This window comes from Phocoena phocoena, chromosome 11 (assembly GCF_963924675.1).
Source record: "Phocoena phocoena chromosome 11, mPhoPho1.1, whole genome shotgun sequence".
Classification (NCBI taxonomy): Eukaryota; Metazoa; Chordata; class Mammalia; order Artiodactyla; family Phocoenidae; genus Phocoena; species Phocoena phocoena.
Window position 1 is genome coordinate 62,345,961 of NC_089229.1, and position 26,205 is coordinate 62,372,165.

At 39.1% G+C, this 26,205-nt stretch overlaps 1 protein-coding gene across 3 annotated transcripts in view; it reads right to left on the minus strand.

Moving 5' to 3' along the window:
- The window catches only part of ATF1 (activating transcription factor 1), a 54,244-nt gene that overhangs the window by 15,356 nt on the left and 12,683 nt on the right, over positions 1-26,205 (minus strand). For all 3 annotated transcript variants that reach the window (XM_065887680.1, XM_065887681.1, XM_065887682.1), the window contains one exon: positions 3,632-3,732. In XM_065887680.1, the coding sequence (XP_065743752.1) occupies positions 3,632-3,732 (101 nt within the window). The remainder of the gene's footprint in view (positions 1-3,631; positions 3,733-26,205) is intronic.

Here is a 26,205-nt window from a genome sequence, read left to right on the forward strand (position 1 = left end):
CTATAATCATTCACATCATGCCCTTATAAGTGGTGTCATTTTTCTCTGGCTGCTCACAATATTTATGTATTTTTCAGCAGTTTGATTATGATATTATGTCTGGGCAGGGATTTCTTTGCACTTTATCTATTTTAAGATTTGCTAAGCTTTTTCAATTTGTAGGTTTCACCGAATTTGGGAACATTTCAGCTATTATTTCTACAAGTATTTTTTCTGCAACATTTTTCTGTTCTATAACTCAAATGACACAGTTTAGATCTTTGGATATTGTCTCACAAGTCCCTGAGAACTAGTTACTTTTTCCAGTCTCTATTCTTCAGATTGGATAATCTCCATTGAACTATCTTTGAAGTTGACTAACTCTTTATCTCTGTTCTCCTATTGAATCTGTCCAGTGAGGTTTTGTTTCTGTTAGTGCATTCAGCTCTTAAATTTCTATTTTGTTCTCTTTATAGCTTCTGTATTTTGCTAAGAGTTCCTATCTTTCCATTCATTTCAAGAGAATTCGCCCTTACTTGTTAGTTAGTTAGAACATTTCAGTAATAGCTCTTTTAAAGTTTTTGTCATATAATTCCAACATCTGGGTCATGTAGGAGATGGCATTTGCTTATAATCTTTTCCCTTACAAGTTAAGATTCTTCCAAGCTCTTTGTATGCCATGTAATGTTAGACATTTTCAATATTATATTAGACTCCTGTTTAAATCCTATGGAGAATTCTTGGTATTCTTGTTTTAGCAGGCTATCAGCCTGGTTGTGTCCAAGCTGCAAGTTCTGACCAGCCTTCTGTGGGTCGTGGTTCCATCAATTTAGTTTTCAAAGACTATGCAGTGCTATTCAGATTTGGTCCATGTGTGTACCATGTTTGGAACTTGAGCTATGATCTGTCCTATGTATAGTTCAGTTCTCAAAGTCTGTATATGCTAGGAAAGTCCATTTTTATTCCTTATTTGCTAAAAATTTGAGTGGGTGCTGAATTTTATCAAATACTTTTCTGCATTTATTGAGTTCACTGTATATTATTTCTGCTGATTCTCACTTACAATGGTTTATTTCTTTGTATGTTTGATGATTTGTGACTGTAAATTCATATTTGGTTGATCCTATCTTTGGTAATTCGGAAAGCTTAACTTGGGGAAACTGTTTCAGGTACTCTAGCCTGCTGTAGGGATCTCAGCTTAACACAAAAACCTCAGGTTCGTAGTCCCTTCCTGCAGTAGACCTAAAGTAATGGGTGTACCTTGGTCTTCATGCTTGCTTCTGCTTCCCATTCTAGTTTCAGCTCATGTATTTGTATGTATATGGTTTTATGTTTATTAGGGTAGGCTGATAAGACATTTCTGTTGTTTCCTATAAATGCACAATTCATTAACAAGTATTTATCTAGGAGCTAAATAACTGTTTTGTGCCGAAAGAGCCCCACTATTTGGAAATTAAACTTTTTATCTGTATTCTTTTGCCAGTTACCTCTAACAGTCTAAGGTAAGTCTAAAGGTAGTCGATGTAAGACTCCAGTAGACCATTCCTGTCTTATATATTTCTGCCTGATATATTTCTTAGCATTTGTTTTTAAACTACCCAAATTAATCAATCATTATTAGTATTATTCTAAAAAGTCAATGGTAACTTAAATGAACGTCTTGGTTCACCATTCTTTCTTATATTCACGTTCCTTTTGTTTGGTTTCATTTTCTTCTTCCTGACATGTACCCTTTAGTAATTTCTTAAATCAGTTTGAAATGATTTTAACTTCACCATTATTTATGAGTGATTTTTCAGGTGGGTATATAATTCCAGGCCAACTGTTATCTTCTCTTGGCATTTAAAGATTTTAGTCCATTGTCTTCTAATATTACCATTCAAAAATCTGTTGTCAGCCTAATGGTCACTCCTTTCTAGGTAATTTGTCTTTTCTCTGTGGAAGCTTTTAAGATATTATTTTTATCTTTGGTGGCCTCCAGTTTTGCTTCATAAGATATATCTAGATGTAGGTTTAGATTAACTTACATGGTTGGAACCTTGCTTTCTAAGGCTGAGAAATTCATAATGGATTACTTTTCTTTTTTTGGCCACACCGCGTGGTATGTGGGATCTTAGTTCCCTGACCAGGGATCAAACCCATGCTCCCTGCAGGGGAAGCACGGAGTCTTAACCACTGGACAGCCAGGTAAGTCGCTGGATTATTTTTTTATAGTTTCAAATTGAACTCATTTTAGTAGGCTTATTTTTCACCCCCCCCCAAAAAAATTCACAGACAAAATTTTTTTGTGTATTCAGTAGAGTCCCAATTCCTTAACATGGTAACAAGGTTCTAAGTAATGTGGCTCCTGTTTACCTTTTCTTGCTAAACCACCCCTTCCTCCTTGTACCTTAAAATTGCCAATTCCCAGAACAGGCCAACCTCTTTGATATCATACAATCTACCTTTCATTACACACTGTTCCCTCAGCCTAAGAAGCTCTCTTCCTGCCTTACAAAACCCCTCCCTGCTCCTGGCCTTCAGAATTTATCAGATTGATGATGAACTAAATTACATCTTTTTTTTTTTTTTTTTTGCGGTACGCGGGCCTCTCACTGTTGTGGCCTCTCCCGTTGCGGAGCAAAGGCTCTGGACGCGCAGGCTCAGCAGCCATGGCTCACGGGCCCAGCCGCTCCGCGGCATGTGGGATCTTCCCAGACCGGGGCACGAACCCGTGTCCCCTGCATCGGCAGGCGGACTCTCAACCACTGTGCCACCAGGGAAGCCCTAAATTACATCTTTTATGAAGTCTTTCCTATTTCTTCCGTCAGGCAGGAATGAATACACCCTATAAAAAGTTCTCTCATAACATCAAAAACCTTACTGCATTTGTCTATGTGTTTCAAAAGAGCATTTCATCCTTTTCTGTCTCCCTTTCCTCCCACCATCTAGTCATCAGGTTTGGTCAGTTCTACCACAGAAGTGTCTCAGATCCAGCCATGCCAAAGATACCACACTACCTATATGAAAACACCCAGATTATTTCAAAAGCTTTCTGTCAGTTAGTTGTACTACTTCAGCTTTCTGTTCATTCAGCAAGTAATTATTAAGCATCTACTCTCATCTGGTCATTCTGCTAGGCCCTGAGGTGACAAAAAATAATAATGCACTGGCCATGCCCATAAATAAACTGGAATTCCAGTAGCATGAGATAAGTACTATAATAGGGGTTAGTAAAAAGATGCCACAGAAGAAAGACCTAACCTGGTCTTGGGAGGCTGAAGAAAAAGTAAACAGAGAAGGTTTCCAGGAGGAAATGAGGCCTAAAGTATGTGCAGAATGTAGAAGAATGTGTTTCAGCAAAGGGACACACACACACAAGGGAAAGACAAAGGCTCAGAGCCAGGAAGCTAAGAAAGGGAACACAAAGTAGTTTAATTCTTTCATATTACTATTAAAGTTAGTAAACATGGATATCTAATACTTTGCCAGAAGATGAGTCTAAATTCCTCTCCAGCACAGCAACTTGGGCCCTTCAAAACCTTGCCCTGTCTCTCTTAACACTTCCCTTCCTATACAAACACATGCTCCTTCTTGATATAATTTGCTTTGCCAGCACCATTCCAACTCACATGGTAATATAACACATGCAGGGTTTGACACGAGTACTCACCTGTAAGATGGGCGCCGCGCTAGGATCCCGTGGGTTTTCTGTGAGGAGCCTATGCTGTCAGATGAGTCCTGAGACTCTTCACTTTCTGATAAAGATGATACCTGAAAAACAGCACTGGTTTTACTATGATGAACAAAGCAGGTAGAAAAAGAATTAAATTTAATTTTTACTTTCAGAAAGAATGATCTCTCTTCTGCCACCCAAATTCCTTTGTCATTAAATCTAAGGTCTAAAAGAAAGAAATAAAAGGAAAAGAGAAAGTTTATTTCAGGAGCCCAAACTAAAGGAACATACAACACAGCAGGCTTAGAACTAAGAAGAAAGTCTATCCCCCAAATAAAGCAATACTACTTCACTAGAGTTGTAAAGATCAGTCTCTGTACTGATGCACATTATTCAAAGGTTTTTTTTTTATCATTAATGCTGTCTGATTTGGATTTTGGACATGCCAACTTTGAAATGTTATCAGATATCCAACCAATATCTAATTATTAGATAATGAAATTGAGGAGACTGCTGAATATACAAGCCTGTGAGTCAGGGAAGGGGTCTGGGCGAGGCATATATTGGAAGTCACAGCTCTTTAGATAGTCCTTAAAGCCACAAGACTCCGTGAGCTCAATAAGGGGATAAATATAGGACAAAACCCACGGACACTCTAGCAGTAAGAGGTTGGAAAGAACGGGAGGAACCAGCAAATGAGACCAAGAACAAGCCACCATGAGGAATAACTAAATGAGCAAGGTGTCCTTGGAAAACTAGCGAAGACAGTGTATTGAGGAAAAAAGAATAATCAACCACGTCAAATTCTGCTAGCAGGTGAAGTAAAACAAGGACTGAGAACAAGCATTAGATTTGGCAGAGTGGAGGTCACTGGCAAGGGCAGGTACAAACACATGCAACTTAAATATCTGTAATAATTAGCTGTATCTCACTTCACAGTTGAATGAGTTAATACATGTAAAGCACTTAGTGCACGGCACAGCACAAGCACACAGTAAATGTTAACTCTTATTAATAATAAACCTATTAAAACTAGTTACTACAATAACCATATGCAAGTTTTAAGTTATAATATCTTACAATTGAGGAAACGAGTTATTTTCAATTTTTAAAATGTATTAAATTTCTCAGCATTTTTCTGAAGTTGCACTGTGACACCTGACTTCATCTTCATTAAAAAAAATAAACAAAACAGGCTTCTAGAACAGCCATAAATTCTCTACATTGCTTACTCTCTACAGAAGGCCTTCCCCTAAACTATTTAGACTTAGATCTTAAATTTCCAGAGAAGCTTGTTTTACATTCTATAGTCTCCTTCAAAAACAAGTTCTAGTGTACTTCTACTTTTTTGTGTCTTATATCTTTGTCTTTAGATAGGAAAGAAAGATCACAATCTGTAATAATTAAGAAATAATCCCAGTAACAAATAATAAAGTAATAATTAAGGAAGATCTGTCACTTCTATATTTCCTCATGCACCACAGATATGCCATTTCTAATCTAAATATTAGCTGTTTTCCCTGTCTGTCCCTAAATTTACTCCAAAGCCTCCCACTGAACTCAAGTAAGAAAATCATTTCTAAAACTAAGAGATTCCTTATAACTAAGATCAAGTATTTCTCTTTAATAACAGCACTAATAAGAGTAAAATCTTCATATAAAAACTCAAAAATCCATGCAGCAGTCACCTTTCATATTGGAAAAAAACCAAAAACAAAGACAAAAACAAAAAACACATAAAGATGCAGTTCTAGAGCTGACAACACTGCCAGACACTGTATACATTCAAGAGGAAAAAATGAGTTATACAGCTTTTCTTCCAGGATAGCTGCTTCTAAAAATGAGAGATGACCAAAGGCATTCTGAGACTCACAGGAGCCAGAAGATAAAATGGGGAGAAAGAGTAAAAAGAAAAGGAACCCAGGATGGCCTTTTCTTCCCTACTGTTGTCAGGTGTAAATATGAAGGTAGACAGATGTAAAGAAGAACTTCACTATGAGAGAACTTATTTTATTTGATCACCATAAAGCATAAGGTAGGTACTTTCTTAGTTTGCTAAAATGCTCACATCATCACCCTTTCTTCAGAATTCTCTTTTTCATGAAGGATACCACTAGGATAAAAAGGTGCTTTCCCTTCAGAAAATCTTTCACTTCCTTAAATTCTAAGCAATAACTTCTTCCCAAAATTGCCTTATGTTTTTACCGGGTAGTATATACATGAAGCTAGAAGTTCTAAAATCTAATTTCTAAGACAACTCTATTATCTTGTTTTACAATATTATAACTATAGCAACTTCAGTGTGTCCAGAAACTCAGGGTTCAGAAGTCCCCTCTCTCAACCACTAAGTCTTTGAATTTCTGTACCGTTTGCACGTGTGGTGGGTGAATTACAGAAGACTGAGCTGTCTGGATGACCCCCTGAACCTGTACTTGCTCTCCAGGAAGAGGTACAATTGTCACTGGCGCAGATCCTCTTAATGACATCTAAGAACAAATAAAAATTCAATTAACATAATATAATCATACCTGTGCACGTAAGAAAGCTGAGTTCTTAATACTGGAAAATACATTTCAGAGCTTATTATATTTAACCACATCTATTAATCACATATTAGGTATCTTCTGTGGGCAGGAGACCGCATTAGGGGGTTGAGAATACAAGCTAAACAAACAATAAGAGCTATACGATAAGCAGAGAAGTAGACAGCACTGTACCGTGGGAGCAAAGGAAGGGTGCTCCTTCAGCTAGGTCTTGAAAGATGCACAGTTCCCTGAAGGTGTGCTTGGGGGACAGGGTTGGAAGGTATTTGGGGCAGAGGACCTGATTGTGTAAAAACATGGTGGCTTTTCAGAACATGTCATTCTGAAGATATCTGGTTAAAAAACAATTAAGAAATCAAGAATCAAAAAGTGAGAGAAATACCAACTTTGGGCAGTATCTTCAAAGAAAAATAAATTATAATTTCATGATTCAATTATTTACTTGAAATATTTTATTTCTGTGGAAAGTAGATGGGGTTTCATGGAAATACCACAATAAAATGCTAAACCAAGAAAAGCCCACCCGTCATCCTTCAAGACTCAGCTCAGGTTCTACCTATTCCAAGAAGCTTTCCCAGATATTTTCAGATCTCTCACCTTCCTCTAGACTATCCTGGTTCATACCATCCATCTTGGGCTTAAATCACAAAATAAAATCCAAGGCTGCTTCTCAAGTCCTGAAAATCACCTTTATGACTCTTTTCTGTGTTTGCATCAGGCCCCCAGAACAATGCCTTATTCCGTTTCATTGAAGGTTCTTTACCCTTTCCCAAGACTGGATTAAATTCCAGTCTCATTATCTCCCAAATGCCCAGGTCAGGGAAATATGTATATAAAACTTTATCCAAATATCAGAAAGGAAATGTAAAAAAACAGTACCTTTTAAAATCACACCTCCCCAAAATAAAATACTTAGGAATAAACCTGACCAAGGAGGTGAAAGACTTATACTCTGAGAACTATAAAACATTAATAAAGGAAACTGAAGATGATTCAAAGAAATGGAAAGATATCCCATGCTCTTGGATTGGAAGAATTAATTTGTTAAAATGGCCATACGACCGAAAGCAATCTAATGCGACCCCTATCAAATTACCCATGACATTTTTCACGGAACTAGAACAAATAATCCTAAAATTCATATGGAACCATAAAAGACCCAGAATAGCCAAAGCAATCCTGAAGAAAAAGAACAAAGCAGGAGGCATAACCCTCCCAGGCTTCAGACAGTACTACAAAGCTACAGTAATCAAGAGTGTGGTACTGGCACAAAGTCAGCCATATGGATCAGTGGAACAGAATAGAGAGCCCAGAAATAAACCCACACACCTATGGTCAATTAATACTTGACAAAAGGGACTTCCCTGGTGGTCCAGTGGTTAAGACTCCAGGCTCCCAATGCAGGAGGCCTGGGTTCGATCCCTGGTCAGGGAACTAGATACCACATACGGCAACTAAAGATCCTGCATGTGGCAAGAAAGATCCCCTGCAACTAAGACCTGGCACAGGACTTCCCTGGTGGCGCAGTGGTTAAGAATCCTCTTGCCAATGCAGAGGACATGGGTTTGAGCCCTGGTCCGGGAAGATCCCACATGCCGTGGAGCAACTAAGCCCGTGCGCCACAACTACTGAAGTCCATGCGCCTAGAGCCTGTGCTCTGCAACAAGAGAAGCCACCACACAATGAGAAGCCCATGCACCTCAACAAAGAGTAGCCCCCGCTCGCTGCAACTAGAGGAAGCCTGCACGCAGCAATGACGACCCAACGCAGCCATAAATAAATTAATCAATTAAAAAAAAAAACCTGGTGCAGCCAAATAAATAAATATTAGAAAGAAAAATCTTTGACAAAGGAGGCAAGAATATACAATGGGAAAGACAGTCTCTTCAGCAAGTAGTGCTAGGAAGGCTGGACAGCCACATATAAATCAATGAAGTTAAAACACACCCTCTCTCACCATACACAAAAATAAACTCAAAATGGCTTAAAGACTTAAACATAACACATGACATGGTAAAACTCCATGAGAACATAGGCAAAACATTCTCTGATATAAACTGTACCAATGTTTTCTTAGGTCAGTCTCCCAAGGCAATAAAAATAAAAACAAAAATAAACAAATGGGACCTAATCAAACTTACAAGCTTTTGCACAGCAAAGGAAACCATAAGCAAAACGAAAAGATAACCTAAGGAATGGGAGAAAATATTTGCAAATGATGTGACTGACAAAGGTTTACTTCCCAAAATATACAAACAGCTCATACAACTGAACAACAAAAAAGCAAACAACCTAATAGAAAATGGGCAGAAGACCTAAATACACATTTCTCCAAAGAAGAAACACAGATGGCCAATAGGCACATGAAAAGATGCTCAACATCGGTAAGAGAGACATGCAAATCAAAATTACAATGAAGGGGAATTCCCTGGCTGCCCAGTGGTTAGGACTCTGTGCTTCCACTGCAGGGGACACGGGTTTGATCCCTGGTTGGGGAACTAAGATCCCACATGCCACATGGTGTGGCCAAAAAATGAGGTAGCAGCTCACACCAGTCAGAATGGCCATCATTTAAAAGTCTACAAATAACAAATGCTGGAGAGGGTGTGGAGAAAAGGGAACCCTCCTACACTGTTGATGGGAATGTAAGTTGGTGCAGCCACTGTGGAAAACAATATGGAGGTTCCTCAAAACTAAAAAATAGAATTAGCATATGGTTCTGCAATCCCACTCCTGGGCATATATCCAGACAAAACTTTAATTCAAAAAGATACATGCACCCCTATGTTCGTAGCAGCACTATTCACAATAGCCAAGACATGGAAAGAACCTAAGTGTCCATTGACAGATGAATGGTAAAGAGATGTGGTACATATAGACGATGGAATACTACTCAGCCATAAAAAAGAACAAAATAATGCCACTTGCAGCAACATGGATGCAAATAGATTATCATACTAAGTGAAGTAAATCAGAAAAAGACAAATACCATATGATGTCGCTTATATGTGGATATACGACACAAATGAACCTATGAAACAAACAGAATCGCAAACAAAGAGAACAGACTGGTGGCTGCCAAGGGGAGGGGCTGGGGGAGGGATGGAATGGGAGGTTGTGGTTAGCAGATATAAGCTTTTCTATATAGAATGGATATACAACAAGGTATACAGTACAGCACAAAGAACTATATTCAATAGCCTATACCAAACCATAATGGAAAAGAATATATAAAAAATGTATATATATATATATGTATAACTGAATCACTTGGCTGTACAGCAGTAATTAACAACACTGTAAATCAACTATACTTCAATTTAAAAAAACAAAACAAATAACAAAACAAACCAACCTTTATCCAGGTACTGAAAACTGCAGACTTTCAGCACAAACAACTCCATTCAACCTCCCTCACACACACTAAGAGACATGACCAAACTCTACCACAGCTTCTATCAGTTCAAGGCTGAATCCCTAGGATGACCCAGCCTCCTTAAAATGCCTCCTAGAGAAAGCTCAATGCTGCCAAAATAATTAAGTGTTTGTTCTAGCCAAAACCTGACTATAGGCCTTTGACCTCACTTTTCTTAGAGCACTTACTTTAGAAAACTTGCAGTTGTCAATCTCTGGCCCTTGAGATAAACAAATCTTGTACAACCCAGAAATGTCTTTCTCAAGGACCTGGGAGTCATCCCTTCGCAATGCAGTCATCAAGAAGGATAGGGCCTTTGTCTACCAGTCTCTGTTGGAGGATGGGAGCCTAAATTTGATAAGCACCAATTAGCAAGTGGACACAAATGGCTGAATCACAGTGACCAACCTCTCCACCTAACATCTTCAGTACTTTTCCTTTAGCACACTCCAGCATTTGAAAAGGGACCCACCTTTTGTTTCAGCAGAGTTGAGCTCAATTTATGCTGGAGTCTCTCTTCCCTACTGCACTAGTCTGAATGAAATCTATCTTGCTGCCTTTAACAGGTGTCTGGCTCTGTTTCTCACTGACAGTATCCCAATATGGGGACACAGAAATTAACGAGTAAAAATAAACAGAATTCATGAATCTGAAGAGTCCAGCTCTAGAGTCATCATTACACTCAGAGGTCCCCTTACTTTTCAGACCCTAACTAAAGCCACTCACTCAAATAATGAGGAGAGCTTGTGAGGGGGTTAATTTACATTTCTAAAAGGATAAAAGCAATCATTCCTCCAGAGTTTCTGGCAATCCTTGCCTTGTGATTTTGTGCAGACTGAGGATCTGGCAGGCAGAAAAGGAAAAACAGCACCAGATTTTGTTTTAGCTAGCAGTCATCACTTCCCCTTATTATCACTGTTCTAACCTCACAAAATGCTCATCACTCAGGGTCCCAAAGCCTGGTGTCTTCCCACTGCCACTCTCAAATGTGATCATCTAAATCCTGAGATCTTTCTCAAAGAAGGGAAAGAGGGACCTGCTGTTCCCCACCCCCCAATTTTAATCTGCAGTTGAAACACAGATGATTGCCTCCACCTGTTACTTTTCAGCGCTGTCTGAGCCTTCTGCAATGATAGAAATGTTCTAAATCTGCACTATCCAATACAGTAGTCAGTATCAAGCATTTGAAATGTGGCTAGTATGACTGAAAGACTGATTTTTAATTTTGTTTAACTGTAAGTAATTCAAATTAAAATTGAAATATCCACTTGTGGCTGCCATACTGAACAGTGCAGTCTGAGATCTTAGAGCTGTAGAATGTGCTAGTACACTATAGCACCAACCTCAGAACTCCTCTTAGGAGATGTTAGAAGAAGTAGAAAAGGATTTTTTTTGGAGCTGCTCTGATTAAATTGGGAGCTGTAGGACTAAGGCCCCCTGATTGCCTCTCACTCCACAGGGTAGCTGAGCTCACTCTTATTCAAGTGACTGGGCAAAAATTAGCATTCTCCTTAGCTCCCTAATTAGGGGATCCCTGGACCACAAACACTTGGGTGAGGGAGGGTGGGGAGTTAGTAGAGTGGCATGGGAAAAGAAACCTCTATTTAACAGAGTTTGAATCCAAAGTCTTCTAAATCCAGAAAGGCATACAGATTTTGGAGTCAGACAGGCTTGGGCTGATTTTTGCTTAAGGCAATCATTTGCTGCTCTGTGATGCTAAACAAATTACTTAACTTCCCAGGACCTCAGTTTCCTCCTTTGTAAATAGAACTAATAATATCTTTTTCAGAGTTACAGTGAAAATTAAATAATAAGTTAAAAACAAAAGGGGTGTTAAAAAAATTGTGTACACACATACATACAATAAATAACAATTTAGAAAATTTAAACACTGAATGGTCATTTGATAATATTAAGGAATAATTTTTTTAGGTGTGTTAATAGTATCGTAGTTATGTTCTTTAAAGGAGTTCTTATATTTTAGAGATACATACTGAAATAGTGAAGGCTGAAATGATACCTAGAATTTGCTTCAATATAATCCAGTTGGTGGTGGGTTAGGGGGGACAAGGAGCCGTGCTGAAACAGGGTGACGGGAACCATGATGGCCTAACCTAATAATCTCTTCTTCTGAATATGTTTGAAATTTTCTGTATTAAGTATTTTGAAAAATACAATACTGAACACAATAATGGCTGGTCCTGTGTCGCTCCAGAGCTCAGTGCTCTTTCCAAGACATCTTATCCCTCCTGGTACCACTGACTTTTTTTTTTTTTTTTTTTTTTTTTTTGCGGTACGTGGGCCTCTCACTGTTGTGGCCTCTCCCGTTGCGGAGCACAAGTTCTGGACGCACAGGCTCAGCGGCCATGGCTCATGGGCCCAGCCGCTCCGCGGCATGTGGGATCCTCCCAGACCGGGGCACGAACCCGTATCCCCTGCATCGGCAGGCGGACTCCCAACCACTGCGCCACCAGGGAAGCCCACCACTGACTTTTAAAACCTCTCACACTCTGTATGTTCTCAATTTGCTTCCCACACAACAAGTTTATTTGTTTTGCCTTTTCATTTCAAGGAAAAAGGAAGAACAGACTGTTTTGACATTTGCAATAATGATTTTTTACTTACTTCAGTATCAACTATGGCAAACCCTTAAGCCCAGGGTATCCTGCACAGTTATTAATGGACTGGAGCCGTTATTTCAAAATACAAATGAAAAATAAAATGAACCAGAGCTGTACATCTTTTAGTTTATTATTTAATGTAAAGATAATTTAACTGTAATTTTGTGGTTTTAATTTTTTTGCCCCATAGTTAAGCCTACGCTGTACTTGCCCCAAAATGTCACTACTTCCTAGGTCTCAAAAGATTCAAATGATCCTTGGACAGAGAGGATTTATACAAGGTAAACTGACCAAAGTAAAGAATTCATACTCAACAGCATGCTTTCAGGAAAGCGTATCTCCTATACTATTATTTACTTCTTATTTTTCTTTAAAGTATATATCTGCTTTTGTAAACTCAAAGTACTTAAAAAGAAAACCTTAGGGCTTCCCTGGTGGCACAGCGGTTGAGAGTCTTCCTGCCGATGCAGGGGACGTGGGTTCGTGCCCCGGTCCGGGAAGATCCCACATGCCACGGAGTGGCTAGGCCCGTGAGCCATGGCCCCTGAGCCTGTGCATCCGGAGCCTGTGCTCCGCAACGGGAGAGGCCACAACAGTGAGAGGCCCGCGTACTGCATTAAAAAAAAAAAAAAGAAAACCTTATTTCACTATGATAAATAGAAACTAGTATCACTTGCTGTAAGTATATGGTAACTATAAAAATAAATATAATGAAAAAAATGCTGTTACTAAATATATTTTTTAACTTAAAAACAGGGTAAAATTTTAGATGCTTCATATTTCTTGACACTTCTCTGTCCTCTGCTTCTTATATTCTAAAGACTCTATAGATTCTAAATCACCAAGCCAAAATCTGAAGTACAGTGAGAACAAATGAAAGAGTAAACAAAATCACCTATCAAGGTAGATTTGAACTGCTCTCAAAGGAGAGGGGGGAATAAGAGGCCAGATTTTTCTCTAGGTAAAGATAGGGGACCTCCTATTAAGCTGGGACTTTCAAAGGGCCACATCATCAGGGTAAGGTAACAGAAGGAAAGTTGTCTAGGTATGGAGGAGGGAAGGGCTGAAGAAGATGTAACTAGCTCTCCAGCAGACTCAGAGCCCAATTAACATCACCTAGGTGGTACAAAAAGACAAAAAGAGCCTCAAACCCTGAAGGCGGTTCCCAGGCACCTGGCAATAGTAAATTCTTTCTAGAGAAAGGCACACTCATCCTTGGCCACAAAAAATTCCCCCAGTTTGTCAAGATTAATGGACAGTAAAGAATAAAAAATAACCACAAGGCACCAGGAGCAAGATGCAAAAACAGCAGACAGCAAGTGATTTTTAGATATTGACATTATCAGACATTATGCTTACTATGTTTAAAGAAACAGCAGATTATGTTTCAAGACAAGCTTGAAAATGTCTTCAGTAAATAGAAAACTACGGGGCTTCCCTGGTGGCGCAGTGGTTGAGAGTCCACCTGCCGATGCAGGGGACACGGGTTCGTGCCCTGGTCCGGGAAGATCCCACATGCCACGGAGCGGCTGGGCCCATGAGCCATGGCCGCTGAGCCTGTGCATCAAAATTGTGACTCTACTATGTATAAAAAGCAAAAATAAAATTGTTAGAAAAAAGCATTTATTAAAAAAAAAAAAATAGAAAACTACGGTCGATTTGAAAAAGAACCAGATTTTCTAAAAATAAAGATATAATACTTGAAATTTTAAAAATCATTGTTCAGGGCTTCCCTGGTGGCGCAGTGGTTAAGAATCTGCCTGCCAATGCAGGGGACATGGGTTCGAGCCCTGCTCTGGGAAGATCCCACATGCCGCGGAGCAACTAAGACCGTGTGCCCCAACTACTGAGCCTGTGCTCTAGAGCCCGTGAGCCACAACTACCAAAGCCCACGTGCCTAGAGCCCATGCTCCGCAACAAGAGAAGCCACTGCAATGAGAAGCCCGTGCACCGCAACGAAGAGCAGCCCCCACTCGCCACAACTAGAGAAAGCCCATGTGCAGCAACGAAGACCCAACACAGTCCCCCACCCCAAAAAAAAGTCATTGTTCAGATATACCAAACAAAGCTAAAGGGAAACTTAGTGAGCTGGATGACAGGTAAGAAGAAATTATCTGAACTGCAATACAGAGAGACAAACAGATGGAAAATATATGACAGGTTAAGAGATACAGAAAATAGAGTGAGAAGAACAAAGAGTAGGATACAGGCAAAATGTGAAGAGATAATGCCTGAAAGTGTTATAAAACTCATGACAGACACCAATCCGTACATTCAAGAATCCTAGTAACTCCCATGTGGGATAAATAAAAAGAATTCTACACCTTGGGACTTCCCTGGTGGCGCAGTGGTTAAGAATCCACCTGCCAGTGCAGGAGACACGGGTTCGATCCCTGGTCCAGGAAGATCCCACATGCTGCAGAGCAATTAAGCCCGTGCACCACAACTACAGAGCCTGTGCGCCACAACTACTGAGCCCAAGTGCCATAACTACAGAAACCCACATGCCTAGAGCCCGTGCTCCACAACAAGAGAAGCCACTGCAACAAAGAGCAGCCCCCACACAGCCAAAAAAGAAAAAAGAAAAAAGAAAAGTCTACACCTAAACACAACACAGTGGAACCTACAAAACAACGAAAGGTAAAAAGAAGACTATAAAAGCACCCAAAAGAAAAAAAACAGATTATATTTAAAATAGCAACAGTCCTGTTTTAAGCTTACTTCTCAAAAGCAACGATGGAAGACAGAAGCCAGCAGAATATTTTGAATGTGCTAAAATATAACTTAGAATTCTATGCCCAGTGAAAATACCTTTTAAAAATGAAAATGCAATAGGTATTTTCAACAAATAAAAATAGAGCAGCAGACCTACATCAAAGTAAATTCCAAGGCAGTGGTTCTCAACCAGGAATGATTTTTGCCCCCCCAGGGACATCTGGCAACACCTGGGGACATTTCGGGTTGTCATAATGGGGTGGGGTGGTTGGTACTGACATCTAGTGGGCAGAGGCCAGGGGTGCTGCTAAATATCCAACAATGCACAGTCCACCACAACAAAGAATTATCCAGCCCAAAATGCCTTGTAGTGCTAAGGTTTTTCTAAAGCAAATACTTAAAGTAAAGAAAAGTAATCTCAAATGGAAGCTGAGACATGTAAGAAGGAATGAGGAGCAAAGAAATGATAAGTACGTGGGAAAAAAACAAATAATGATGAATACATAAAAGAATTATGATGTTTTATGGGATTAAAAGAGAAAAAGGTAAAATTAAATCCTAACAACAGTGACAAGTTAGAGGATAAATGGGAAATAAATGTTTTAAAGTTACTGGAATATTTGAGAGGAAAGGTATTAACTTTGGACTTTACTAAGTAGTAGGCATGCTATAATTAGAATAATCACTAACGGTAGTAGCTGAGTTTATGTACAGTCCAAATTGATACAAGTGATGACAGGATGGAATGAGAAGAAATAACTCAAAAGAAGACAAGAAAGGAGAGAAAAAGAAACATGGAACACGTGGATCAAAAAGTAAAAAATAAGATGGTATGTCTAAATTTATATGTATGAGTAATTATGTCAACTGTATATGGATCGAAGCTCTGTTAAAAGTCTAGAAGACTACAATGGAATACTATTCAGCCATAAAAAAGAATAAAATCTTGCCATCTGTGACAACATGGATGATCTTGAGGGCATTATGCTAAGTGAAATAAGTCAGACACAGAAAGACAAACACCACATGATCTCATTTATATGTAATATAAACAACAACAACAACGTCACAGAGAGACTGGTGTCTGCCAAAGGCAGGGGGTGAGCAAAAAGCACAAACTTTCACTTATAAAAACAATTACTGTACTGCCTATTTGAAACTTGCTCAGAGTATCTTTTAAAACTCCTCATCAGAAGGAGAAAAGTATTTCTAACTATGTGTGGTGAGGGATGTTAACTGGACTTACTGTGGTGATCATTTCCCAATGTGCACAAATATTAAATTATATTGTACACATGAAATTAATACAATGTTATATGTTAATTATACCTGAAACAAACACAACAAAACAAAAACCACAATGAGATACTGCAACACATTCATCAGAATGGTTACAACTTAAAGAAACTCACAATACCAATTTTGGGTACTTAAATGTATCAACAGTGCTCTCATATACTTCTGGTGGTGGTGTAAATTGGTGTAAGTTTATAAAATTGTTGGCAGTATCTACTATAACTGAACATTTGCATATCCTATGACCAGTTCATGGGCAGCACAGACAAGTACAAGTGTGTGCACTAAGCACAGTTCACAATATCTAAAAACTGAGGGAAAAAGTCTAGGAAACTAGATCTTTTTTTTTTTTTAAATCTAGTTATGTACTGTTAACAAGAGATACACCTAAAACATAACCTAAGGACACAAAGTTTGAAAATAAAAGCACAGGAAAAAAGATGCCATTAACATACTAAATTAAAGCCAAATTAGTATCAAATTAGACTCTAAAGTAAAAAGCATTTCTAGAAATAAAGACACAAAAGGGACAATTCTCCAGGAATATACAATTTTAAAATCTAGGGACTTCCCTGGTGGCGCAGTGGTTAAGAATCCGCCTGCCAATGCAGGGGACGCAGGTTCGAGCCCTGGTCTGGGAAGATCCCACATGCCGTGGAGCAACTAAGCCCGTGTGCTGCAACTACTGAAGCCCATGAGACTAGAGCCTGTGCTCCACAACAAGAGAAGCCACCGCAATAAGCATGCGCACCCCAATGAAGAGTGGGCCTTGCTTGCCACAACTAGAGAAAGCCCGTCCGCAGCAACAAAGACCCAACACAGCCAAAAAACAAACAAACAAAACCAAACCCAGTAGAACTCTTTAAAAATAAATACATAAAATCTGCATTCATTTAATAACATAGCCTCATAGCACACTTTCAATCACACAGCATAAATTGAAGGACCACTAGGCAAAATCAGTCCACAATTATAATGGAAGATTAATGCAATGCTCTCAAATTAGTCATAGAACAAACAGACAAAAAGTGATAAAGACGCAGAATATTTAACAACATGACCAACAAAGCTGAACTAATAAATACACAGAACTCTGCATCTAAATGCAGAATATACCTTCTTTTCAAGAGCACACTAAACATTTTAAAAAATTTATCATAGATTCTATGATCACAAAGTTGTATTGCAAATTAGTTTCTAATTTATTAATTTTATGACCAAAATCACATACATTCTGTTATTTCATGGGAAGAGATATCAAGAAACCACAAAATTGCTTCTCAAGAGAAAAACAGGGAATTCCCTGGCAGTCCAGTGACTAGGACTCGGTGTTTTCACTGCCGGGGCCTGGGTTCAATCCCTGGTTGGGGAACTAAGATCCTGCAAGCTGTATGGCGCAGCCAAAAAGAAAAAAAGTACTCAAAATTATATCATTACTTAGAAAAATGCACTTAGTATGAAAATTCTGAGATACAAACTCAGTTTTCTTTTTTTTTTTTTTGGCTGCACTACATGGCATGTGGGATCTTAGTTCCCCAACCAGGGATTGAACCCATGCCGCCTGCAGTGGAAGCGCAGAGTCCTAACCACTGGACTGCCAGGGAATTCCCTGAAACTCAGTATTTTTTTTAACAAATTCACCAAAGTTGGAGTCTTATTACCCTTAATGATAGAAACTTGCTGGTCATGCTTCCTCCAAATAGTTGTATGTGATATAATGTACCAAAGTTTCTTCTAAGGTTTAATCGTTCTTAGTCCTTTTACCACAAAAAACCTCCTTCATCAACAGAGAATGCTACTGTGTGTACTCATATTTGCTTTGAAAAAGCTCATGTATACTCAAGACCTCTTGGGTTTCCAACATTCAGACATTTTCAGTGACCTCACTAAGTCTATCAACACATTACAATACTATTTTGCTACTACGTACTATACTTCAGTTGTAGATTAGAACATTCACTCTATATTCTGCGGAACATTCATCTCTTACCACAGACTGTTAAGTGAGACCTCTCATGTTAAACCCCTCCATATATACTGATTAACTTAAAATTAAGAACCTTTTGGTCTATTAGTTCAGTCATTAATTTCCGTAATTTGGGGCTGTAATCTAATAGTTCCATAGGCCAAGTCCAGAGTATTATTAACACTACAGACACAGTTATTATAATAACTGTGATGTATCTAATGTCTACTATAGGTAAAATTTTTATTATAGCATGATATTTGTAAATTATATCTACTCTCACATCCCACTGAAGAAATTAGCTATTCCTTATAAATACATTTTCTCATACTTTCTCAAGCTAAGAGTCATTCCATTATAAAAAAATATCTCATTTCACACTGTCTGCAAAATAAATGGATAGATGAAGAGAAAATCTAAGCTGTTCATAACTCTTAATCTGCTTTCAAAATGAAAGAATGCAAGTGAACCACTTTCTTACACCATATACAAAAATAAAAAAACAGATTAGACCTAAGTGCAAGATCTGAAACCATAAAACTCCTAGAGGAAAAGAGACAGTAAACTCTTTGACACTGGTCTTAGTAATATTTTTTTGGATCTGTCTCCTCAGGCACGGGCAACAAAAGCAAAAATAAATAAATGGTACTTCATCAAACTTAAATACTTTTGCACAGCGAAAGACAATATCATCAAAACAAAAAGGCCGGACTTCCCTGGTGCACAGTGGTTAAGAATCCACCTGCCAATGCAGGGGACATGGGTTCAAGCCCTGGTCTGGGAAGATCCCACATGCTGTGGAGCAACTAAGCCAGTGTGCAACAACTACTGAACCTGAGCTCTAAAGCCTGTGAGCCACAACTACTGAGCCTGCATGCACAACTACTGAAGCCTGTGTGCCTAGAGCCTGTGCTCCACAGCAAGAGAAGCCACTGCAATGAGAAGCCCATGCACCACAACGAAGAGTAGCCCCCCACTATCCACAACTAAAGAAATCCTGCATGCAGCAATGAAGACCCAGTGCAGCCAAAAATAAATAAATTAACTAAAAAAAAAAGGCAACCTACTAAATGGGAGAAGATATTTGCAAATGATATATCCAATAAGGAGTTAATATCCAAAATATAGTAAGAACTCATACAACTCAATACCAAAAAAACCCCAAACAATCCAAATTTTAAAGTAGGCAGAAGAACAGAATAGACATTTCCCCCAAAAGATATACAGGATCGCCAACAGACACATGAAAAGATGCTCAGTATCACTAATCATTAGGGAGATGCAAACCAAAACCACAATGAGATATCACCTCACATCTATCAGAATGGCTATCATCAAAAAGACAACAAATAACAAGTGTTGGCAAGGATGTAAGGAAAGGAGAAACCCTCATGCACTGTTGTTGAGAATGTAAATTGGTACAAACACAATGGAAAGCAGTATGGAGGTTCCTCAAAAAATTAAAAATAGGACTACCATATGGCCCAGCAATTCCACTTCTGGGTATTTACCCAAAGAGAACAAAAACACTAGTTCAAAAAGAAATATGCACCCCTATGTTGATGGCAGCATTATTTACAACAGCCAAGATATGGAAGCAACCTAAGTGTCCTTCGATAGATGAATGGATAAAGAAGATGAGGTACGTACTTGTACACACACACACACACACACACACACAATGGAATATTAGCCACAAAAAAGAATGAAATCTTGCCATTTGCAACAACGTGGATGGATCTAGAGGGTATTATGCTAAGTGAAGTGAGACAGAGAAAAACAAATACTATATGATTTTACTTATATGTGGAATCTATAAAAACAAATAAAATGAACAAACAAAAGATACAGACTCATAGATAGAGGAGAACAAACAGGTCTGCCACAGGGAGGGGAATGAAAGGTTGGGCAAAACAGGTGAAGGGGATCAAGAGGTACAAACTTCCAGTTATAAAATCATATGATCACACCAAATGATACAGAAAAAGCATCTGACAATCTAACATCATTTCATGGGAAAAATAAAAAAACAAAAAACCTCTCAGAAAACTAGGAATAGAAGGGAACTTCCTCAATCTCACAAAGAGCATCTATACAAGACTTACAGCTAATGTCAGGTTTAATGATGAAAGAATGAATGCTTTCCCTTTGAAACTGGGAACAATGAAAGGATGTCCATTTTCACCACTTTATTCAAGATAATTCTGGAAGTTCTAGCCAGTGCAACAAGGCAAGAAAGAAAATGCATACAGATTGGAAAAGAAATAAAACCAACTCTATTTGCAGATGACACGACTATACATAAAAAATCCTAAGGAATATTAAAAACAAACAAAACCCCCCAAATCATCCCTCCTAGAACTAATAAGAGAGTTCAGCAATGTTGCAAGGTACAAGATCAATCAACAAAAATCAACTGCATTTCTATGTCCTTACAACAAACAAGTGAAATCAAAATTAATACAATATCATCTACAATAGCTCCAAAGAAAATATGCAATATTATTTACAACTGCTCCAAAGAAAATGAAATACTTAGGTGTACGTCTAACAAAACATGTATGGGATCTGTATGTTGAAAATGACAATATGCTATGGAAAGAAATCAAAGGAGATTGAATAACTGGAGAGATTTACTATATTTGAGGACTGGAAGAGTCAACAAGATGTCAGTTTTCCCCAAACTGATCTACAGGTTTGCAGACATAGACAAGCTTATTCCAAAATTTATATGGAAAGGAAGAAGACCTGAAATAGCCAAAACAATTTTGAAAAAGAAGAATAAAATGTGAGAAATCATCTTCCTGATGTTAGGGCTTACTATAACATGGTAAGACAGTGTGGCACTGACAGAGGGACAGACATATAGATCAATGGAACATAATAGAAAACTCAGAAACAGACAAATATGCCCAAATGATTCTGACAAAGGTGCAAAAGCAATTCAGTGGAGGAGAGATACTCTTTTCAACAAATGGTGCTGTAGCAATTGTACATACATAACAAAACCCCTCAAATCTATACAAAAAATACCTTAAAATGAATTGTGGACTTAAATGTAAAACATAAAACTTTTAGGAAGAAACAGGGGGAAAAAATCTTTGAAATTTAGTTCTAGGCAAAGAGCTCTTAGATAACATCAGCACAATCCATAAAAGGAAAAATTTATAAATTGGACCTAATCAAAATTTAAAACCTTTAGCTCTGTGAAAGACCCTATTAAGCAAATGAAAAAGAATAATTATTCTTCTATTCCCCACACGATTCATACTGGAAACATCGAAATAAATTCACCTAGATTTCTAACTCTCTATAGAAGAATCTTTCTTTTCTAAAAAGTAAAATCAATATGACCAAGCACATCCAAAACTTTAGATAGATAATCGCCAGGTGAGAAAGGATTACCAAAAACACTGGTGCACAGGCGTGCACACACATTCTTAGCTTATCCCTGGACAAACCCTTGGGCTAAATTCTCATGTCAAAAATATGAATGGAATGAAAATCAATCTGTTTTAAAAGTGTTCTGGAGCCAAGCCTATTTGTTAATTTCTTAAATTATCCTCATTTATCATCATCCACTGCCTGGAGGCAACAAAGGACTGTGGTGATTATAAAGTCTGCAGTTGTAGTGGACACCATGATGCAACAGCCAGATCCCCTTTTCTCTGGTAAAAGACTTATTCCCCAGCTGCTGGAAGACAGCTGCTGACAGTGTTCAGTTGTCAGCCCTCTTCGGAATTGCCCTGGCTGATGAGAGTCACTCTGCCTGAGGTCACACATACCCCTTCCCGGGTCAGTCAAGATCCAATGCCTGGTGCATGCAGGAATATAAAGGCCTGGCTGGTCCCTTACCCCAATTCTGAAGAGCTATCTCAGCTTCTAATCTCCCTAGAGGGTCAGTTGAGGTCTTCACTGAGACTGAATCAAAGTCCAACTTTTCCCTCTGTTCAATCCTGCTTCCTCTATTCCTTTCTTTCCCTTCCACAGGTGGCAATCCCAAGAGGACCTCCTAATAAACCTCCTGCATGCTAATGTCCATTGCACTGTCTGCTTCTCAGGAAACCCAAGCTGTAAGAGAAGTCAAACTGCTGGAATTCAAATCATGTCTCTAGCCTTACTAGTTGTGTGACCTCTAAAATGGGGATTAGAAAAGCACAGTAGGTTGGTAAGAGGTTTGAAGGCATTAAAACATGTAAAATGCTTACAACACACTTGGCACACAGTGGATACTCAATAAATGTTACCTATTACTATCAACATTGTTCTCCCCATTCACACATAGTTAAAGTACACAATTTCTCTACGGTATGAGAATTACTGAAAGTTAGGAGCTGGAAAAAACTTTACAGATCACCAAGTCCGATACCTTTATTTCCAGATGCTGAACATCAAGTCTAAATAAGTGGGGACTTCCCTGGTGGCGCAGTGGTTAAGAATCCGCCTGCCAATGTAGGGGACACTGGTTCGATCCCTGGTCTGAGAAGATCCCACATGCCTCGGAGCAACTAAGCCCGTGCACCACAACTGAGCCTGCGTTCTAGAGCCTACGAGCCGCAACTACTGAGCCCACGTGCCACAACTACTGAAGCCCACACACCTAGAGCCCATATTCTGCAACAAGAGGAAGCCACTGTAATAAGAAGCCTGTGCACCGCAAGGAAGAGTAGCACCCAATCGCCGCAACTAGAGAAAAGCCTGTGTGCAGCAACAAAGACCCAACGCAGCCACAAATAAATAAATAAAATGATTTTTTTTTTAAAAGTGATTTAATAAATAAGTTAAGTGACTTAGTCAATGTTCCAGAGTCACTAAGTGACAAAACCAGGATTCAGACCAGGTCTTAAGCAAGGTTGCCTCTCAATCTATATATACTTTGCAATAAAATGAAATTCATCAAGTACTGAGTCCCTCCCCTTCACCTTCTTGCCATAATTGAACCTCTGCTCTCCTCTGGAGAACACTGCCTCTCTCCTGCACTCATACCATGAGCCTACAGACAGAGTGGGTATTTCCTTTGCTCTTCATTGCTACTTCCAGGCCACTGTCCCAAGTTCTACCTGAAAACTCCCAACTTTGAGGCTCAGAGCAGTAGACTGTCCTTGTGGCAGTCATGTCCCCTCATTTCTTTAAGACTTTAGCCCCAGGATCACTCTATTCTCTCCAATACTATTCCTGATATAATTTGTGGTGATTTCAGTATGCAACATCCAGTATCCTTCCATGTCTGGGCCAGTTTTTGATTCCTCTCCTCCAAAGCCCTGTCTTCTACCCTTCTTGGCCACCCACTCCCATTGTCATACCCTACAGGGTTTCTAAACAGGCATTTGGGGCAGGACAATTCTTCCACGTGCAGGAATATCCTGCTCAATGAAACACATGTAGCATCTCTAAATTGCCCATTAAATGCCAGTGGCAACCACCATCCCTACCCCCCTACATATTTCTAGACATCTCAGTGGGGAAGCAGTACCACTCCAGTTGAGAACTACTTACCTAAACCTTATCATTACCAATAACCACTCCTATAATCTCAAATTCAAGTATCCCTCTCTCTGAGTACCACCTACTTCCAACTCACTACCTCTACTATTTGGACTCTCAAGTTCTTGGACTCCACAGGAACTTATAATCCATCGAGTCTACTATCTTTTCCCTGCTCTTGACCCCATCAAGTCCCCACTTCTTCCTTATACAGCTTAAATTTCATGGTCCAGCATTATAATCACTGTATCACATAACCTTCAATGTCCTTGTCTTTTTTTGCTTTGCTGTAGTCTCTGGACTAAACAGCAACCTGTTAACTCATGTACTCTATGCCTGTAACCTGTATGCAAGTACCTGAATCTGACTGGAGAAAGACACACAACTGAACTGAATGGTCACACTTTAAGTTCATGATCAGTAACCTCAAGTGGACTGTTAATGCTCTCCAACAATCCTACTATATATCCCTAGTCCACTTACATTCTCAAAACATTTTATCTGACTGAAAAACAAAGAAGTTATCAAAAGAAAACTTTCAGAGTCCCTCATCCCCAATCTACCTACCTAACCTGTATTTGATTGCTTTCTTATTATGAATGAGGTACCTATGCTCATGTAAAATGAATTTTCCACTTGCAGACTAACGCTCATCCCCGCCCCTCCTGAAGGACAACATCCCAGATTGTCCTTTCTATATGTCCTGTGTCATCAAATATTATTGCATCACTCCCACTGGTATATAGACAGGCTGTTAATTCCTCCCATCATAAAAAGTAATAATAAAACTTCCATGACTTATAAAACCCCCTTCAGCACTTCATTTTGTAGGTCCCTTTGCAGCAAAGCTCCTCTCTACTCATTTTCTCCCCTCTTTTCTTTTTCCCATGTTCTCTTAGATCTAATGAGATTTTTATCCCCACTTCGACTGAAAACAGTTCTTGTCAAGGTTGTCAATGAACTCCATGTTGCCAAATACAGTCAACTCTTGTTATTTGTGGTTATGTTCTATGAAGCTGCCATGTACACTGAATTAGCAAATGCTGAACCATTGTTCCTAGGGGAAATACAGGGTTAGGTTGCTGCAAGCCTCTAGGCACAATATTTTCATCAACCGGTTAACGTATAACCTTGTTTTAAGTGTGTTTCTGTTTAAAGACACCTTTTTTAATACAGGCATACCTTGTTTTATTGCACTTCACTTTATTGTGCTTTGCAGATACTGCATTTTTTACAAATTGAAGGTCCGTGGCAATCTTGCTTAGAGCAAGTCTCACTGAAGGCACAAAAAGTTAGCACTTTTTAGGAATAAAGGTTTTTTTTTTTTCCCTTGGCTGCATGGCTTGTGGGATCTTAGTTCCCTGACCAGGTATTGAACCCAGGCCCTCAGCAGTGAAAGCTGGACCACCAGGGAATTCCAGCAATAAAGTATTTTCTAATTAAAGTATGTACATTGTTTAGACAGAAGGCTGTGGCACATTTTTTTTGATTGATTGATTGCTGTGTTGGGTCTTCGTTTCCGTGCAAGGGCTTTCTCTAGTTGTGGCGAGTGGGGGGTCCACTCTTCATCGTGGTGTGCAGGCCTCTCACTGTCGTGGCCTCTCTTGTTGCGGAGCACAAGCTCCAGACGCGCAGGCTCAGTAGTTGTGGCTCACGGGCCTAGCTGCTCCGCGGCACGTGGGATCTTCCCAGACCAGGGCTCGAACCCGTGTCCCCTGCATTGGCAGGCAGATTCTCAACCACTACGCCACCAGGGAAGCCCTATGGCACATTTTAATAGACTACAATATAGTATAAACATAACTTTTATATGCAGTGGAAAACAAAAAATTTGTGTGACTTGTTTTATTGCAATATTAGCTTTATTTTGGTAGTCTGGAATATAGTACTGTTAATTCATTAACATTGAACTTATGGTCAACAGCACTACAAGTCACACCTGAATGAAACGTATCTAACACATGTATTTTCTACATAAGGTACATCACAGCCTTCTTGCACTTAACACTTAAGCACTATGCTTAGAGGGCATTTTAAACAGCAACATCACCAACAAAAAGCACAATAATGTGAAAAACACAGCACTAACTAGACCACAAAAAGGAGGATTGTTCATAGTATGAGACCTAAAATTGTAAGACAGAGTATTGCATTGTTCGAGCTCAACTGAGAAAGTGACTCAAAATTTTCACTCCTCCACACATGTCCACTAATGACCACAAGAGTGCATACTGATTTTGGGGTTACAAATGAATTTTATCAAGTAGGTGAATTTGCAAATACAGAATCCTTGAGGGACTTCCCTAGCAGTCCAGTGGTTAACACTGCACATTTCCACTGCAGGGGGTGCAAGTTTGATCCCTGGTCGGGGAACTAGGATCCTGCATGCCACAAGGTGCGGCCAAAAAAAAAAAAAATCCTTGAATAATGAAGATAGACTATATAATAGTTACTGTTACCCCTCATTTGACCTACCAGCAGCATTTTACATAGTTGATCATCACCTCGTTCCTAATTTCCATGATCCCCAT